Raw genomic sequence first — 19,484 nt, forward strand, 5'->3', positions numbered from 1 at the left:
AGACTGTTCAAACTCTAGTTTGGACTGATTAATAACTGCTTTACAATTGTTGCGAGCTTTGGTGTAGGCAGAAAATGAAACTGAAGAATTAGAAACAAGCCAATTACGATATGCAACATTCTTCTCTTGAACAGCCTTAGCACATTTATTGGAAAACCAAGGTTTAGATAAAGGACGAGATTTTAAAGTGGAGTGTGGGATAAAGGATTCCATTCCTGCAAGAATAATTTCACTGACACGATCTGAGCAAACGTTGACATCAGAAGTTTTGAAACAGTAATCCGACCAAGGAAAAGAAGAAAAGAAATCTCGCAGGTCATCCCATTTTGCATTCTTGTAATGCCAAACAACACGAGGTTGGGAATAGCCATGAGATAAAGGTTCCATTGGAGAAGAGACAATCACCAAGTTGTGATCTGAAGTGCCTAGAGGACCTCTCACATCAACCGTGTACTTAGAAGGGTTGTTTGTGAGAAAAAGATCAAGCGTATTGGCTGTATGATTAGGATTGTCCGGTATTCTTGTAGGTAAAGGAACAATCTGTGCAAGGTCATTAGTAATTGCAAAAGCTTCAGCATCTCGACCTGCTGGGTCGGTGTGACTAGAAAACGGAAGCCAGCTGGAGTTGTGAACATTAAAATCACCAAGGAAAATTACCTCACTGTTAGGAAAGTTGGACTGGAGAAAGTCAAGTTGCAAAGAGAGGAAGTCAAAGAGCTCCAAGTGATTAGTGGAGCTGAGAGAACGGTAGAGACAACAGATGAATTTGACACAATGAGGTAGAGAGATTTTAAGCCAGAGAAGATCAAAGAGAGGTGATTCCAAATTGCCAAGTCTCTGACAGGGAATATCAGAACGGACATATGCACAAGTACCACCTTTGAGGCAAAAGGAATCATACAGCGAATAATTTGGGCAACTGAGATGAGCAGTAGTTGAATCAACCGATAACTGAGATTCTGTCAGAAAAAGTACATGGGGTTTGGCAGACTGCAAGTGGAAATGGACATCGTTGAGATTAGAATTGAGACCACGTATATTTGTGAAATGAATTAGGAAGTGCTTGGGAGGTTTAGATCTTTTCGCAGATAAGCTTGCTCTATTATTTTGACAATTCATGGTGTATTCAATAGTAAGAAAAAGTGGGTGGGACATACTGTATGAAGTAATGAAATTTTTGGATATGGCGTACACGTGGTAAGAATATACCCAGATCCTTGACATAACGTGACCTCGACAATGCTCCCCGCATACACTCTACTCGGACTCCCTACAGTCACTATCTGGCAGAGTAGAGGTAGCACGATTATACACTAGCTGATCTGGAGGCCTCCTAGAGAGTTACCAATAGGTTCGGTCCGGTGTACTAACTAGCGGCCGGCCTGCGAACACCGTTTTACAGCTGCACCCTCGAAATGTAAGGAATATTTGATCTCGCCACAATGTTCATTATAACCTCAAAAGTCATCAATCATACTGCATGTTGGAAGAGATAGGGAAGGGTAGCTCTAGAGACTAAACATGGGTTCCACCACTTCAAGCTTCCAATAAGCAAAGTGGCGGTATTTCACCGGTTGTTGAGAGTCGTCTACCACCTAGTACTGCCTGTTAACATAGAGGGGCGGCGTTCCTCCATGTGGTGTGGGCGCCACACCTCGACCCCTCCTTACGTTGGTTCACACCTGGGTGGTCACCCACCATGTACTTGTGCATGGAAGTTATACCCAGGATTACTAAGAGTCCCACCATCGTGAAGGTGCAAGCAGAGGATTTGGCTGTCACAGACCGTCCGGACTTCGCCGAAATTGGGTCCACTTGACTTGAGTGTCACCCGAATATCAGTTCCATCAGCGTTTTAGACTCCCAGGTAGCAAGTGCAGCTTGTCTGGCATATACCCGTATATGTATTATGTCTGTAAATTGCGGGTGATCTCTGGTCGATTTGCTTGTTTTGCTGGACGAAAAAACTCCCGTTGCTGAAGGGAAAAACTTTGCTGTCTACGCCTGAGAATGATTTAACTCAGCCAAGGATTGAAAAAATCACATTAAAATTCCTCGTGTCATTGACGGGATTCGAACCCGGGCCGTTTCCATCCGGTGTTGGATGACCTTGATGATACCACTGTGTTACACGCGCAGACAGGGTTAAGGGGGATAAAAACCACACAGGCTTCCTTGCATAGAACCCACTTGAATTGAGCCTTCTTAACACAGTCCAGTTGGGATGTTATCAGCTGTGTCCACAAAAGCTTCAAGGGACATTTGATGACAGGACATATTAGGGTTCCGTCTTACTATTACAGCCAGAGAGCTGACCGTTCTGGTTGGCGCCCAAGGGTAACCTTGCCAGCACTTCTTGTCTCCTGAAACTTCTTTCATAAGGCACCTCCGTAGCCAGGTGGGAAGGAGCAGCAGTGCGTAGCACACGCTTCTTGATTAGATCGGGGTTCGAGCCCGTCACCACCAAATACGGAGGATGCGGAAAGGTCAGAGAATGACCACCGCATATCCCGGAGCAATATGGCCTTAGTTGCTAATGCTCCTAAAAACCAAATAACAAACAAACAAACAAACAAACAAACTTCTTCCATAGGATCGAGACAACACTGCGTGACGCATTAAGTCAACATGCCACCTCCACCTGCGGCTACCCAGCTTCAAGTCCTCCAACGGCCCGACGTATCAAAGAATCATCTAAACAGCGATGACTTGTCATCCTGAGTACTAGAGATGTGGCTACCCCACTGAGCAAGCCAAAAAATGAGAATGAAGTGAGATGGTTACAACCCATGTTTTTATATGCATGAATAATTTTGCATAAGGTGGTAGATTGATTTCTATTGTACACTCGGAATTTGCACACCAGGCTGCCTATTGTATCAAATATTCGCCTTCGGTGGCACTGTTGGTTACGATAAAATATTCGTCAAAAACATTTTATTCTGTTAATTTTGTTGAACATTGTGATATAAGTATTCACAAATGCAGTAGCGTTGCAACCCTATGTTGCCAGTAGGCGATATAAAATTTGTCGCCCTAAATGTTGAATACTAATAAACCAATCAAAAAAGCTATGTCAAAAAATCTTTTGCCCCCCCCCCCCTGACCTGCTGCCCGTAGGCGATGCCTACTCACTTGCAGCGACCCTGCACAAATGATGCAAGTATTGGCAAAAAAAAAAAAAAAAAAAGAAACATTTCTTGTGCTTTAATAATTTGTCTTGTTTTCAAACTATCCTTCCACAACACCAGATGGAAATTTGTCGCAACAATCATTTATTCTCCAGCTGAAAGCAAAATTTCATTTACTGCAACCGTTTCTCAATTTAAATTTATCACCTTGTGTGTATAGCGCAATTTTTCTGGTAGCACGTGGAGTGCCACCAGACAAATTACACTAGGTGTGGCTTGACATCAGAGCTGGAGCTGTTTATTCAAGATAAGATGAATGGCCTCAGCCCTCTTCAAAGATAAAACCGAACTTTTCGCCTTGTTACTAAAGCAGAAACAGTTAAGAACAACATCAAAGTATTTCACTGCTCTTTCACTGAAAGAAGAACCAAGATTTGGCGACATTCTTTACAGTGGTCCACTCTACCACTGCTTTGGGGATTATACCAATTGGGTATAACTTTTAAGACCTTTCGACATACGACAGTTTTGCGCATGACATTTCCGTGTATATGACAATTTGGTGAAAGACAATTGATGGCTATGGCAATTTACTACGAAATTCGTATAATGCGCAACGATTCGCTATTTCACGTACACAGTGAAATTAAGAAAATCAATGAAGTAAAACGTTTGGGAACTCAAGAGATAGGAGAAATACAGAAATTTAGAAAATAGTAGAAAAAAAGAAAGGAATGCATTTTTAAAATCAATTTATTTTATGTAAAATATTCAATCCAATCGTAATCATAGGTAGGCTGGAAATTGGGTATGCACCTATTTTCTTCACCATGTCCGTCAATATTATAAGGACTACAATATGGAAGTACAGTCGTGGCGAAAACAGGCGCATACCTCAACTCATCTATGCTACTTATTCAGGATCATGCATTGTTATCCAGGGGGCCCTGGGTACTTGTTTCTTTGTTGGCCCAGATTTCTTTTTGTCCGATTTAAATTAAATTTCTGAGGGCTCGAGAGATCTTTCCAAAAGAGCCAAATATAAAAGTTCACAAAAATCCGTCCACTGAAAATCATGTTATTACATGCGGACGGATGGACAAAGAAATAATAATTTCCGGATATTTATTGCTCCAATTTTAATTAAATTTAGGAAGGTGTGGCAAGTCTTTCTGAAACAGCCAAATATGAAATTTTATGAAAATCCATACACTAAGGGTAGAATTATTACATGCAGCCGTTCTTACCGACAGATAGATGGACATAGTGAAGACAATAGTTACTTTATTCATATCTAAAACGTGAACCTTACCGTGATCAATAATTTAACCATTTACAGCACAGTATGTCAGAAGTTTGCATTTTTTGGTATTGCTTTGTTATAACCTGAATTGTCGCATATAATTAATCGAATAGTGCTCACGACTTGTCTCGTACAGCGAATTTTCGCATATAACAAATTGTCTTGCGCCGAATTGCCATTTCCATGGCAATTATAATCACCATGAGGGCACTAGAGTTGTACGATAATTATTACATTACCTGAAGAAGACAGTATATTTGTTATGCTTCTTGGTATTTGGGACAATGGTATTTGAAGGATTATCTATTCATAGCACATTTTATCTTAACACATTTTTCTGGAGGTTTTTCCTGGACTTTTCACTTTGTATTAGATAAGGATAGGGAAGGAGGCAATTAGTAAGTGTTAGTCTCTATCAAATTAATAGAATCATGACTCAGACCAGAGCAGCAAAGCAAAAGGCTCAAGCTAATGGAAGTGCTGTGGCTCAGAGCAGAACTGAGGGGGACAGTTGTCCTCTGACTCACAGCCTTATAAAATGCACTGTTTGCTTGATGTTTGCAGAGCAATCGGGTACGGGACATGATACTGCCAAGGGGGATGTCTTTGTGTGTGCGCGATGCAAGGAGTGTATCGATATCAGGCAACAACTCGGCGTTCTTTTGGGCCTATATGAGAGCTTGAAGGACAGGGTGGATGCCCTCGAAGAAACTAAATTGAGGGGCCCATCAAGCTCTCAGCTGCCCACATCAACGCCAGAGCTTGCACTTGGGCATCGCGTGACACAGAGACAACCCCCAAGGCAGAATGCGCTGGTCCCGAAGGAACTAGTAGTTGTTGGTGACTCTATTGTCAGGGAAACGGGGAACATGCTTTGTAAAAAAGATAGGTGGAACAGGACCAGGGTATGTCTGCCAGGGGCAAAGGTTGATGACGTTGTAGAGCGAATATCATCTTTTAAGGGCACAAAAGGTGATATAGTTGTACACGTTGGCACTAATAATATTAAGAGTAGGAGACCGGCAGAATTACTTAACAAGTACAGGTCACTGTTGAACAACCCCCAAGGCAGAATGCGCTGGTCCCGAAGGAACTAGTAGTTGTTGGTGACTCTATTGTCAGGGAAACGGGGAACATGCTTTGTAAAAAAGATAGGTGGAACAGGACCAGGGTATGTCTGCCAGGGGCAAAGGTTGATGACGTTGTAGAGCGAATATCATCTTTTAAGGGCACAAAAGGTGATATAGTTGTACACGTTGGCACTAATAATATTAAGAGTAGGAGACCGGCAGAATTACTTAACAAGTACAGGTCACTGTTGAACAAAAGCCGAGAATTAGGGTTGAATTTGAAAGTGTCTGCAATTCTGCCCAGACACGATAGGAGGGAGTATATGATGAGAGCCTTGTCGATCAATTCGGCCCTGGAAAGATTGTGCAAGGCTCAAGTGGTAGAATTTTTTTCAGCCTGGACTGTACTTGTTAACAGGAGAGATTGCTTCTACAGGGATGGGATACACTTAAATAGAAAGGGTGTAAGAATATTTGCTGATGCTATCGAGGCAGTGTTAGGTGGGTCGGAAAACTGCTAGCTTGGGGGGAGACAAAGACCAATAGATTGACAGTAGCCACTGGCAGAGGTGAAAGAGATTCTTGCACTGCTTCTATTAGAATGAGCAGAAGCCTGAAAAACAAGATGCATGGTATTTCAGAGACTGCTGGGAGCCATTGTGGTACAAGTAAACACATGGGTTGTGTTAGGGTAGCTAAGAATAGAAACAGGTGCAGGTATACTTGCGTGTACACCAATGCTAGGAGTTTAGTAAATAAATTTGATGAATTTGAGGTATTGCTCAAAACATCGAAGGCAGATATTGTTGGGATATCAGAGACGTGGTGTCACACAGATATAAGGGATGCGGAACTGCAATTTGGGGAGTACAACGTCTACAGAAAGGATAGACAGGATAGGAAGGGGGGAGGTGTTATGCTATTAGTTAAGAAACACATAAAAACCAAGGAAGTGAAGCCAGTCGACATCGCTGGACAGTGCAGTGTGGAGTCAGTTTGGTGTGACATAAACATTGGGAGATCAAAATTGAGAGTAGGAGTGTTCTATAGGCCTAATGACTCTGATGAGTATAATAAGGAACTGTACAGGGAAATAGAGTGGGCCAGTAAATCAGAGTGTCTTATAATGGGAGATTTTAATTTCCCAGATATTGACTGGAATTTGGGGCTGGATACTCACACACTAGCAGGGCTTTTGTGGATTTATTGGATGATTGTTTTCTACATCAGCATGTTCGGGAGGCAACTAGAGGGAGTAATACTCTTGATTTGATTATCAGCAGTGATTCTTCATGCATTAAGAATCTGCAGATAAATGAACCACTAGGTGGCAGTGATCACAGTGTGCTGAAGTGGGATTTACTCAAAGAGGTAACTACCATTAGGGGTAAAGGGAAGGGTTATTGCTTCCGTAAAGGCGACTACGATGGACTGAGACAGTATTTAAATTCTATACAGTGGGACCAACTGATGATGTTACCAACAGCAAATTCAAAATGGGAAGCATTCAAAGAACTTATCTTGGAAGCTACTAGGCTTTACATACCAACTAAGAAATATTGTTCAAGGTTTAGGCCAAAATGGATGTCAGATGAACTAATGAGGCATATGGCAGAGAAGAAAAATGCATGGGATACTTACAAATTAACACATGACACAGAAGCCTATGATAGATACAAGTTGATATGCAACCAAGTTACAAAGGAGGTTAGGCAGGCGAAGGCAGATTACGAGAAATCCTTGGCAAGGGATGCAAAGAAAAACAGCAAAGAGTTCTTTACTTATGTAAACTCTAGAAGGAAAGGGATGAATCAGATTGGTCCACTTGATACTGATGGGTCAAGTGTTGATGATCCTGCTCAGGTGGCTAACAAACTAAATGAATATTTTGCATCGACATTCACACATGAGGAGTTATTCAGCAAGGGGAATGCCAGAGGTGTATTCAGCTCTAGCAGTAAGCTACAGAATCTTGAAATAACTGGGAGTAAAGTGGAGGAGAAACTGTTGAAGATAAACACAAGAAAGGCACCCGGGGTGGATGGGATCTATCCAGTTATATTAAAGGAGGCAGCAAAGGAAGTAAGCAAACCCTTAGCCATAATTATGAGAGCTTCCTTGGACTCAGGGGAGGTACCCATAGACTGGAAATGTGCAAATGTGACCCCAATTCACAAAGGAGGATCAAAGGCTGACACAAGTAATTATAGACCTGTGAGCTTAACTTCTGTTCCAGGAAAATTAATGGAGGCACTGGTTAAAGACGCACTGCAGGATCATTTAGACAAGACTTCAGTTATAGCTCAGACACAGCATGGTTTTGTTAAGGGGAAGTCTTGCCTGACCAACTTGATTGGATACTATGATGCAGTCACAAAAGAACTGGATGCAGGGAATAACTTTGATATTATATACTTGGATCTTAGAAAGGCTTTTGATACTGTTGCACATGGAAGACTGCTACACAAATTGGAGCAGTGTGACATTGGAGGCAAATTGCTGCTATGGATAAAGGGGTGGTTGAGGGGGAGAAGACAGAGAGTGGTAATCAATGGACACTGCTCATCGTGGACTGATGTTATTAGTGGAGTCCCTCAGGGCTCAGTGTTGGGTCCATTATTGTTTTCTGTATTTATAAATGATATTGATGATGGTATATCGGGATTAATGTCCAAGTTTGCAGACGATACAAAGGTTGGCAGGGTTGTCAAGGACACTACTGACACTATGCTGCTGCAACAGGATCTGGAAAGGTTGAGCAGATGGGCTGAGAGGTGGCAAATGAAGTTTAACATTGACAAATGTAAAGTACTACATATGGGAAACAGCAACCCCAGAGCAACGTATCAACTCTGTGGTACTACACTGACAGTGGTAGAGAATGAAAGGGACTTGGGGGTGGTTGTGCAGGCAGATATGAAGTTCTCTGAGCAGTGCAGACGGGCTGCAAGAGTAGCTCATGGAGTATTGTCAATGATATACAGGAATTTTTCCAGCAGGGATAAGGAGGTGATTATTCCATTGTATAAGGCGATGGTCAGGCCACACCTAGAGTACTGTATACAGGTCTGGAGGCCTCATTTCAAGAAGGATGTAGAGCTGCTGGAACGAATACAGAGAAGGGCAACAAGATTAGTGAATGGAACAAAGGGGTGCTCTTACGAAGAAAGGCTTACGTTTTGCAAATTACAGTGTCTGGAGACTAGGCACCAGCGAGGTGATCTGATAGAGGTGTATAAAGCCTTGAATGGTTTAAGCATGCTCAATGCTGATGGGATTCTTCCTCTAGCTCAGAATAATCAGCTGAGAGGGCATAAATTCAAATTGAGGAAAGACAGATGTAGGATAGACGTGCGGAAATTTGTCTTTAGCCAGCGGGTGGTTGGTTGGTGGAACAGACTTCCATCCCTTGTGGTGGAGGTTGATAGTCTAAATAAGTTTAAGGCTCAGCTGGACAGGTATTTTGAACGAACAGAGGGGTGAAGTGGAAGTGGTTTTTTTTTTTGGCTGATGTTGCATAAGCTTGCTTTCTTGCATCAAATGCCTCTACTAATGCTAATGCTAATGCTAATGCTAATGCTAAGGAGGCAATTAGTAAGTGTTAGTCTCTATCAAGAGAAGCTCTTGATAGGGAGTAACACAGTCTATGCATTATGTTGCTCCACAAAGTCTAACATGCAGTATCAGACTTTGTGGAGACACATAACTCTGATTTCCAACAGCTTATGGCCTTTAAACTTAAAGATAATCATCTTACCATTTACAAACCTCAGGGAAGTTCTAGGAAAGTCAAAGCAAAGCAGAAAAAGAACTGTGTATAGATAAAGAACTTTTCTAAGAGCAACTTAAATTATATTAAGACATTTAAAAATAAATATATTTCATCAGCTTCAGTTGAGATATATTTCTTTGAGTTTTATTGCAAACATCTATAAAGCAAAATTAATACAGTAATCATCAATCACTATGAAACCTATATATCTTTTAAAGAAATGTTTTCCATAAGGTGAAATCTTAAACAGAATAAAGAGTAAAATCATAAATTTATTAATGTAGACATATATATCATTAAACGAACATACACATAACACTTGATATTAAAGACATTTAAATCCACAGTAATTCATCACCATTATAATTTATTTTTAGGGTTTAATAAACGTGGATTATACCCCATATTTCATAAAATTTTAGGAATGTTCTACAATCAACTAATTTTAGAATCCATAATATTCAATCACTGTGGAATCGAATGTGCTAAAATATCTAAACCAGAAAAAAAAATTATAAAATGAAGTTTATTTTAAACTTTAAATTATAGTATAGAATACATTATAAATTTATTGAAATTCTTGTAGAAAAATAAAATTACAGTCAAACATGCGTCATTCAAACTTAAAAATTTTAAAAGACAACTACCAACCGAATAGAAATGGAAAAATTTAATCTACGGTTTCACATATTTATTATAACATAGACGTTATGATTACGAGTCAGAATCATGTGAAGGAAAATTAATCATGTTTCTTCTTCTTTCCACAAAATGGCGGATATGTGTTAACTTGGAAGTTTGCGCCTCCTGGTGGTAGATGATAATGACTCACGCTTGTTTTAATAAATATGTGCCGAAAAATACGATCACAGTTTTGCAGCTATGAGAAGTGATAGTAATAGAATTGGCAATAACCATGCAGAGAAAAGAAAGTGACAAGTGCCCCTATGAGAAGGAAAATATCTAGAGAATGAAGTAAATAAAAAATACAACACAACTGATAGTGGCAAACAGTGACATAGATACTGATAGTGTCTACTATAAATGCACAGACTACAGCAAAACAAACAGGAAAGTCTACAGAAAGGGCGGGGCCGTGCCGGTGGAATGACAGTTACCTTTTGCAAAGCATCTTCAAACCAGTCTACGACGTCACTCATGTGCTGCATTAACATAAAAAAACTACGATCAAACAACTAATAATCCAGATCATTTGAGAATATTATATGAGGAGCAGGATATCTTCATATATTTAAAACTAATTTCAATTGCTTTAAAGGCTTTCTTTCTTATTCTTTTAAAAAAAGATGCGAATATTTAATTGAAAATGTTTGAAATTGATAAAAAACAGGATATTAAACATACAAAAATCCTAAAATAATATGTCAGAAACTGTGAAGAAAATTTCTTTACAGCTTCTAGTAACTGAGAGAAAAAATCCAACTAGAAAATATATCAGTTTCAGTAAGCACGTGAAATAAAAAAATGAAACAATATTTTTGGCCCAATATTAAAACTGGCTTGAGCCAAAAATAGTGTTTTTACTGTTGGCCGATAAACCTAGACATGATCGACCGATAATCAATTTCAAGAATGAAGAAAATTAGAAAAAAAACGCGCAGAAAGCCTTTGTGATACTGAAAGCCAATAAATGATGTGCTCTACTTTATTTTTTCTGGAGAAAGTTTGGTGTATATAACAGTAAGTGTCATTCCAAATTGGGGATAAAGCTGACAAAGGCATTATTGGCAGGTTTATTGGCAACAACAATTTTCACATCTAACAGACAAGCGCAGCTACCTAACCAATCAACAAAATTTTATAGCAGTATTGCTTATAATAAAAGTGCATTTTCTGTCTACAGTTTTTTTTTTGTGTTTATTTATAGAAAAATACAGGAAGTATCAAAAATAAGTTACCTCTATCACTTAAGTTCATTTTTATCTTAACATCTGTAGGTCCACAATAGTTAGAGTTGCAAATACCTATGGTGTATTGTCGAAGGGGAATTGATGATTGCTTAAGTTATATATGAACCTTTTATTTTTAAATAAGATATTTCAGATAAGTTTATAGTGTTTAAATTGCTAGTCTAAACTTGCCATATCGTGTAGTTCATAAATAAATCTTTATTTGCCTACCAAATATAAATATTGTGGTACAACAGGTAAGTGACAAATTCCTTTCAGGGAAGTAAATGCCAGATGATAAAAATATTAAATTACCAGGAGTGGGGTTCGAACCCACGCTCTCATACGAGAACCAGATCTTAAGTCTGGCGCCTTAACCACTCGGCCACCCTGGTGCTACTGAAAAAAATTATGAAATGAATGTAAATGATTGGAGGTGGAGCGATCACCCTCGGGGGATCTTTCACATGCAAAGCGAATGCTCTGTCACTGAGCTACACCCCGATATTCGATGTTCAGTCTGATGTGCAGTCAGTGCAAAAGTTAAAGAAGTTACACATTTCCACTTTTTGAGACCAAATGTAAAAACGGGAAACGGAAGATAGTGCCTTAAGATAGAAAGATAAGATAGTTTTTGATGGTGAAAAACATTTAAAACACCGCTAACAGAAACAGCTTCTTGCAGCGATTATATTTATTGCTTTTCACCATGAATGTGGTACCCAAATACATGTTTATGTGAGTACTATGAAATGTTATTCTCCTTCCCGTTTAAGTTTCAGGCCCCACTTTGTCTGCGTAGCAATTGGGTAGAATTATTTGCCAGCATAGCATTAGCATTAGTAGAGGCATATGATAAAAGAAAGAAAGCTTATGCAGCATCAGCCAAAAAAAAAAAAAAAAACACGCTCCCATTTCAACCCTCTGTTCGTTCCAAGTACCTGTCCAGCTCAGCCTTAAATTTATTTAGGCTATCAACTTCCACAACAAAGGATGGAAGTCTGTTCCACCAACCATCCACCTGCTGGCTAAAGGCAAACTTCCGCACATCTATCCTACATCTGTCTTTCCTCAATTTGAATTTATGCCCTCTCAAATGATTATTCTGAGCAAGAGGAAGAATTCCACCGGCATTGAGCATGCTCAAACCATTCAAGGCTTTATACACCTCAATCAGATCACCTCGCAGGTGCCTAATCTCCAGACACTGTAATTGGCAAAATTTAAGCCTTTCTTCGTAAGAGCAAGCCTTTGTTCCATTCACTAATCTTGCTGCCCTTCTCTGTACTCGTTCCAGCAGCTCTAGATCCTTCTTGAAATGAGGCCTCCAGGTCTGTATACAGTACTCAAGGTGTGGCCTGACCATTGCCTTATATAATGGGATAATCACCTTCTTATCCCTGCTAGAAAAATTCCTGTATATCATTGACAAGACACTATGAGCTACTCTTGCAGACCGTCTGCACTGCTCAGAAAACTTCATATCTGCCTGCACAATAACCCCCAGGTTCTTTTCGTTCTCTACCACTGTCAGTGTAGTACCACAACGTGTACATAGCATCTGCCGTACATATAGAACGTGTACATAGCATCTTTCGTTGTTCAGGAGATGTGGGGATGAAGAGGGTGTCTCCTCTGGTTAGACATACTCTTTCCCTTTGATCCTAAATAAAAACACTTCACACATTTTAAGTAAGATGTCCACCAAATTCCTAATTTTCTACCTAAGCCAGCTCGAAAGTTACTTTACTTTGGGAGTTTTGATTTTTTGACATTATTATTATCGCTAAATTGCTGTTGTTGGTGTTGCGTCTTGAACTTTTACGATATCAATCGTGATATCTGTTTAGAAGAATGGTAAAGGTGATTTTTGATCATGTAAATAAATAAATCTTTATTGTGAAGTACAGAGTTAACACAATATCTCATCACGGCGACGAGCACCAGGGATTTACATGTAGCAGCTTGGACAAATTCCTTTCACGACAGTAAATGCCAGAGGATAAAGATTTTAAATTACCAGGAGGCTTCGAACCCACGCTCTCATACGAGAACCAGATCTTAAGTCTGGTGCCTTAACCACTCGGCCATCTTTGGGTTGCTAACAAAATTGATGAAATAAATGTACTGTACCTATATATTCTTTATTACTCACTACCAAAATAAATCAGCCTATTGCCAAAGTAAGTCTATGTCAAGGATCTTCTTGTCAAAGTACGATTATATTCGATTCATCAAAAATCCCTAGCTAGCTTTTTTTTTTAGGATTCACAACATGCAAATCTGACATTCCTAGAAATAAGCTTAAATGGCTATTTTTCCTTTTTACTTCTGTTATGCGAGAAAACTCCTCTGATTGATTTTCTTTTACAGAACTGTACACCATGGCAAGCAGATACCATCTGGATGATCGCCAGCGATGGAGAGCCATTTGAAAGGTGATATACCAACCACATGAGAAGGATGCTGCCGAGTTCTTCAGTGTGTCCAAAAGTGTCATCTCAAATTATCAAGATATGATACTCAAATATGACCTGGATAAATTACGCAAATGGGCTAAAAATAGCAAGTGAAGTAACTTTTTTATAAATGCGATATTACTTCATTGGGTAGCAATGATCTCAGAATAATTTACCATTTGGACGGAACCAAACTCACCATAACTGGGGGTGGGGAAGACCAAGGGGGTTTTTGTACAGTGTGACATGAATTTCTTTGAGTAGTGTAGAGAGGTTACTAGAGCAGCATATAGGATTCTGCCAATAATACAGATAATTTTACCAGCAGGACGGCACACATAAGGGGAAATAAATTTAAATTGGAAAAGAAAGGTCGCAGGAGAGAGATGTCCGAAAATTTGCTATCAGTCATAGAATAATTGATTATTCGAACAAACTTCCACCAGGCTTTGTGGAAGTGGATAGTTTTGAATAATTTAAGGAAGGATTAGACAAATTATTAGAAGGGATGGGCATCGCCGTACAGGGTTTTGGGCACATCAGCAACTTAGGCCATATTGCACCGCATATAATATGTCTGTAAATTGTGTATGTTCTATGATCGATTTGTTGGACGAAAAACTCGAATTTCAAGGAGGAAAACCATGCTACTCTCACCTAAGACGGACTAACTCAGTCACGTCCCGAAAAGACCCATAAAAATTCCTTGCATCAATGACGGGATTCGAACTATCCGGTGTGAAGCGGACGGTGATTATACCAACTATGCTATCCACGAGTGCTGCATCGCATGGTTTGTTTGAGATTGAAGTGTGGAGTTTGCGAAGGGATTGCATTGGTACTTCGAGGGATCGATTCTTTTAGTGAGACTGGAATTTCCCCCACAACGCTGAAGAGCAGCATATTTAGCAACATGCTTTCGTGAGATGGATTCTGTTAATTTCTGAAGAAACGTCCATAGAGTACCTTACATATGAATTTCAGTTTGTTTTATGAAAGAAGTGTATCTCTGTTAACAATGAAACTGTTAAGTATTTCTTTTACAAAACCGATATGTTTCAGAGCTTTGTTAATTGTGAGCTGGATATGCTTGTCAAAGTGGGCATTGCTTGAGAAGTTAACACCAAGGCTCCTTAAAAACTGTATCGTTCCTTAATAGCTGAACTCATGTGATACTGATGAATTCATATGATACTGATGGTCTGTATGAGACTGAATTATGAGTTTGCGAATGGATTGTATTGGCACTTAAAAGGATCGACACTTCCGGTGAGAGTGATACTTTTCCAATATGCTCTCGCTTATTGCAGCACTTTTTTCAACGTGTTTTCGTGAGCTGGACTCCGTTCATTTCACAGTAGATGGTCATCGAGTTCTGAATTATACCCGTGGTTACCCATTAGTTTAATTTGTTGCGTGCATACTGTAGATGCTGATATGGGGTGAATGGGAGGCTCATAGAAAGTGTCATATATTTTGACATCATCGGAAAACACACTTGAACTTGTGTCCCCTGCAGTAATAGTTGAGCTATGCTGATTAATATATTGAACAGTAGTGACAGTGAGATAGACTCCTGAAGAATCCCCACTTGTTGATATGAAGGATTTAGAAGTATCTGATTAATGATGACTGTGTTAATTCGCTGGAAGAGATAAATTTGCAATCAGTGAACAAGTGGAATCTGGATACCATAGACTTTGAATTTTATGATGTGAAATTTATAAGGGACGTAGTCAAACGCTTTGAGATGACTTTGTGGATCTCATCAGCTGGAAGATCACCATGAAGTGGTCTTAGACAGTGTTCTTCCATGAACGGACACACATTGCCAGTAGTAGACGAGGTTGATGGGGATGCACTTGCCAGTAAGGAAGCTGGAAGCTGTTTGTGCTTAAATAGTTTACAGTTTATTCTGTTATCAGACGTAATTGTAAACGGTTCAAGGTAATCTGAGAGTCGCATGTGTGTTATGGTGTCAAGATTTTGGCAATTACATTTCGGAGGGAATATGTGTATTTGTGGCCAGAGTCTTGAGATCCTTTTTGAAGATAGGCACGACTTTGATCTATATGAAGACAGATGGATAAAAGCTTTATAAAGGGGCAGGTTGAATAAGCCCAGGAGAGAGTGCAGTGGTTGAGATTTTCTCGTTTTTCAGAAAATAATAAAGATGACACCAGGGCTTGAAGAATAGTTAATTTTAATGAAGCTGAAGGCATATTATGTGTCATCCACGCTGAGTTGCAGCTGGCAGAAAAACTATCCTCGATTAATACAACTTCGTGTAAGCAGTGATTGGCATTAGCGGTATGGATCTGTAAATTTATCGAAATCTCAAAGCACGGTCATTATCATGGTGTCGCAAGAACAAAGAATGTGGTTAATGAGATGCCAATTCTCTTTCTTGAAGTTATATCTGAAATAATGGAGCTCGCCTGGAATGAAGTTTCAAGAGAAAGAATGTCTAATGATATTAGGATGTGATCTGTTTGAAATAAAGGAGAGCATGGCAGACCTAAATGTGGGGCTGATGCAAACAGGAGATCGTGAGTGGGGAAAGCTCTGGTAGAGCGATTGGAAAAATAACAGAGATCATAGGTGCTCAAAAAGCTAAGAGTGTCTGAGTCGTGTTTTTGAATCTAGATAGATTCTATGTTGACTTGCTGGGAATTGAAATCCCTCGAAACTATTACAAAGTCCCAGGAGTGAATCTCAGATGAGGGTTGTTCACGTGTATAAACTAGGTGAAACAAAAGTGTATTTAGAAAAATTAGTCTCAATTAGTGTGTTTAGAAAAATTAGTCTCAATTAGTGTGTTTAGAAAAATTAGTCTCAAATAGTGTGTTTAGAAAAATTAATTTGTTACTAACAAATTAATTCATCATCATCATCAGCCATTTTCAATCCACTGCAGGATGAAGGCCTCTCCAGCAACTTTCCAGTTCCTTCTGTTTTGAGTACTGGCCATCCATTTACTACTCAAAAACTCATGAATTTCATCTATCCATCTCCGCCTTTGTCTTCCAGGTTTTCTTCTAGCTCCTCTTGGGTACCATTCTGTTATTTTCTTAGTCCATCTGTCATCATGTCTTCGAGCTATGTGTCCTGCCCAAGACCATTTTAGTTCTTTAGTTTTGATAAGAATGTCCTTTACTTGAGTTTGCTGCCTAATCCATGTGTTTCTCTTCTTATCTAACAGTCTGATTCCCAATATAATTCGTTCCATTCTTCGCTGTGTAGTTCTTAGCTTCTCTTCCATTCTTTTGGTGAGTGCCCAAGTTTCACTTCCATAAGTCATGGTGGGGAGTATACATTGATTCATTATTTTACGTTTCAGACAAACTGGGATATTGCTCTTCAGTATGTGACTATATTTCCTGAATGCTATCCATCCAAAATTTATTCTTTTCTTGACTTCCAGCCATTTATCATTATTACAGCTAATAACTTGTCCCAGATAAGTATATGACTCCACCTTTTCAATTACTGCTCCTTCAATCGTTATTTCCCTTTCCGTGGCATACTTGTTCATCATTACTTTTGTTTTAGCCATATTCATCTTTAGTCCAAAATCCTTACTAACTGTGCATAACTGATTAAGATTTTCCTCTAATTCTTTGGGATCGTGGCTTATGACCACAATGTCATCTGCAAATCGTAAATGGTTTAGGTACTCTCCGTTCACATTCACTCCTTTCTGCGACCAGTCTAATCTTCTGAAAGCTTCCTCAAGGGCAGCAGTAAACAGCTTCAGAGATATTGTGTCTCCTTGTCGAACTCCTTTCTCGATTTTAAATTTGCTACTGTCTTTGTCTAGTCTAATAAAGGATGTAGCACTCTCATATATTTTCTTCAAAATCATAATATATGGAGTATCTATGCCTTGTCTTTCCAGTGCCTGAAACATTGCCTTATGCTGTATAGAGTCAAATGCCTTTTCATAATCCACAAATGCCAGGCATAATGGTATTTTATATTCATTTTCTTTCTCCATTAGCTGTGATATTACGTGCTGTCCTAAAGCCAGCTTGCTCTTTCGGTTGATTCTCATCAAGTATTCTTTCTAATCTGTTAGTAATGACCCTTGTGAACAACTTGTAGATATGGGATAACAAGCTAATTGGTCTATAATTTCCAATTTCTGATTTATCTCCTTTCTTATGCAGCAAAACTATGATTGCATTATTCCACTGCTTAGGCATCACACCTTTTCTAATGCACTTTGTGAAGAGCCTTGCCAGTTTTTGTGTTATGTCTCTTCCTCCCAATTTTAACAACTCTACAGTAACTTCATCTTCCCCCGGGGCATTCCGATTCTTCATTTTCTTCAATGCATGTTCTACCTCATCAGGAAGAATATCGGGTATGTCGTATGTGTTGCTACTTTGCAATCCATCTTCCCCACTGCTGGTATCATTCGCTCGCTCCTTGTATAATTCTCTATAGTAGTCTTCTGCTATTTGAATTATGCCTTCTCTGCTGTTTATAAGTACACCATCGCTATTCTTCAGTTTCAGTATCATTTGTCTTTCTGTATTACTGCTCATGGCTGCTGATTTAAATCCTTTGTTTTCCCTTAATGCTTGTTCTACTTTTCTTGTGTTAAATCTTCTTATGTCCTCTCTGAGTCTCTTTCTAATGGCTTTGCATAACTCAGTATATTCAATTTTCTCCCTGTCAGTGATTTTCTTGCTCTTCATTTGTCGTCTTTGGTTCATCATGACAAGTGTTTCTTGACAATTTTTTCTTCTTTGGATTTCTGTTTCCCTATAGGTTTCTTGGGCTTTATCACTTTCAGAAAGTTGTAATATTCCTCGTCGATATCTTGGTCCTGAGCAGTCTGCAGAAGCTCAAACTTGTTCTTAAGTTCCAGTACATACTGCTTTTTCTCCTCCTCTGCTATTTCAAAGACCTTTGTATTATTTACTCGAGTCAGTTTTTTCCTTTCCTTTCCTACATCTATATCAAGTGTACATCTTACCATTCTGTGATCACTTCCAACATTTACCTTATTCAGGACGGTAACATCGTTCACAATATATCTTCTGTTAGTGAGGATGAAGTCGATTTCATTAGTTGTTAATCCATTTGGGCTCTTCCATGTCCACTTTCTGTTCACCCTTTTCTTGAAAAAAGTGTTCATTACTGACATTCCTTGAGATTCTGCAAATTCCACAAGTCTTTCACCTCTTTTATTTCTTTCACCAATTCCAAAATTTCCTATAGTTCCTCTTTCTGCGCTGTTTTGCCTTTTTCCAACCTTAGCATTGAAGTCCCCCATAATAATAGTGTAGTGGGTTTTCTGCTCATCTAGAAGACTCTCAATTTCAGTGTACATTTCTTCAACCTCTTCATCATCATGGCTCGATGTTGGTGCATAAATCATTATAATCTTTAGCTTGTACCTCTTAGAAATCTTGAGTATTAGTCTTGACACCCTTGGTGATGTACTTTTGAATTCCAAAATGTTGTTTTTAAAATCTTTATGGACCAGAAACCCAACTCCACCTTCACTCCTTTCACTGTGTCCATTGGTGTACAACAGATTTCCACTTGATAAACTTATAAGTGATTCATTTCTTCTTCTTGTTTCAGCCAAACCGATGATATTCCAATTCACATTTTCTAATTCCTTTTCCAGCTTTAATATCCTGTCTTCACCGGTGAGTGATCGTACGTTATAACAGGCCAAGTTCAATTTCCGTGCATGGCAGCCTGGTCGCACCCAGAGATTCTTAGCACCCTCTGCTTCCACTCTGATCCTCTCGCTGCCGTAAGAGGGAGAGTGAAAGCTGCTGGGGACTGAGGGCCATTTGTATTGTGCTCTCATTGCTGG

At 39.3% G+C, this 19,484-nt stretch overlaps 1 protein-coding gene and 1 non-coding gene across 6 annotated transcripts in view; both read right to left on the minus strand.

The window, feature by feature from the left end:
* Nucleotides 1-19,484, minus strand: part of LOC150081221 (protein still life, isoform SIF type 1-like) — a 496,225-nt gene that overhangs the window by 111,782 nt on the left and 364,959 nt on the right. For 4 of the 5 annotated variants that reach the window (XM_090379423.1, XM_090379422.1, XM_090379421.1 and 1 more), the window contains one exon: nt 10,395-10,439. The exons of the other annotated variant lie outside the window; for it this stretch is intronic. In XM_090379423.1, the coding sequence (XP_090235549.1) occupies nt 10,395-10,439 (45 nt within the window). The remainder of the gene's footprint in view (nt 1-10,394; nt 10,440-19,484) is intronic. 5 annotated transcript variants of the gene reach the window in all.
* On the minus strand, nt 11,499-11,581 carry TRNAL-UAA (transfer RNA leucine (anticodon UAA)). Its single transcript has one exon. It is a non-coding gene; the product is annotated as a tRNA-Leu (tRNA).

The sequence above is a fragment of the Mastigoproctus giganteus genome, chromosome 8 (assembly GCF_048544385.1).
Source record: "Mastigoproctus giganteus isolate SK-2022 chromosome 8, ASM4854438v1, whole genome shotgun sequence".
NCBI lineage: Eukaryota > Metazoa > Arthropoda > Arachnida > Uropygi > Thelyphonidae > Mastigoproctus > Mastigoproctus giganteus.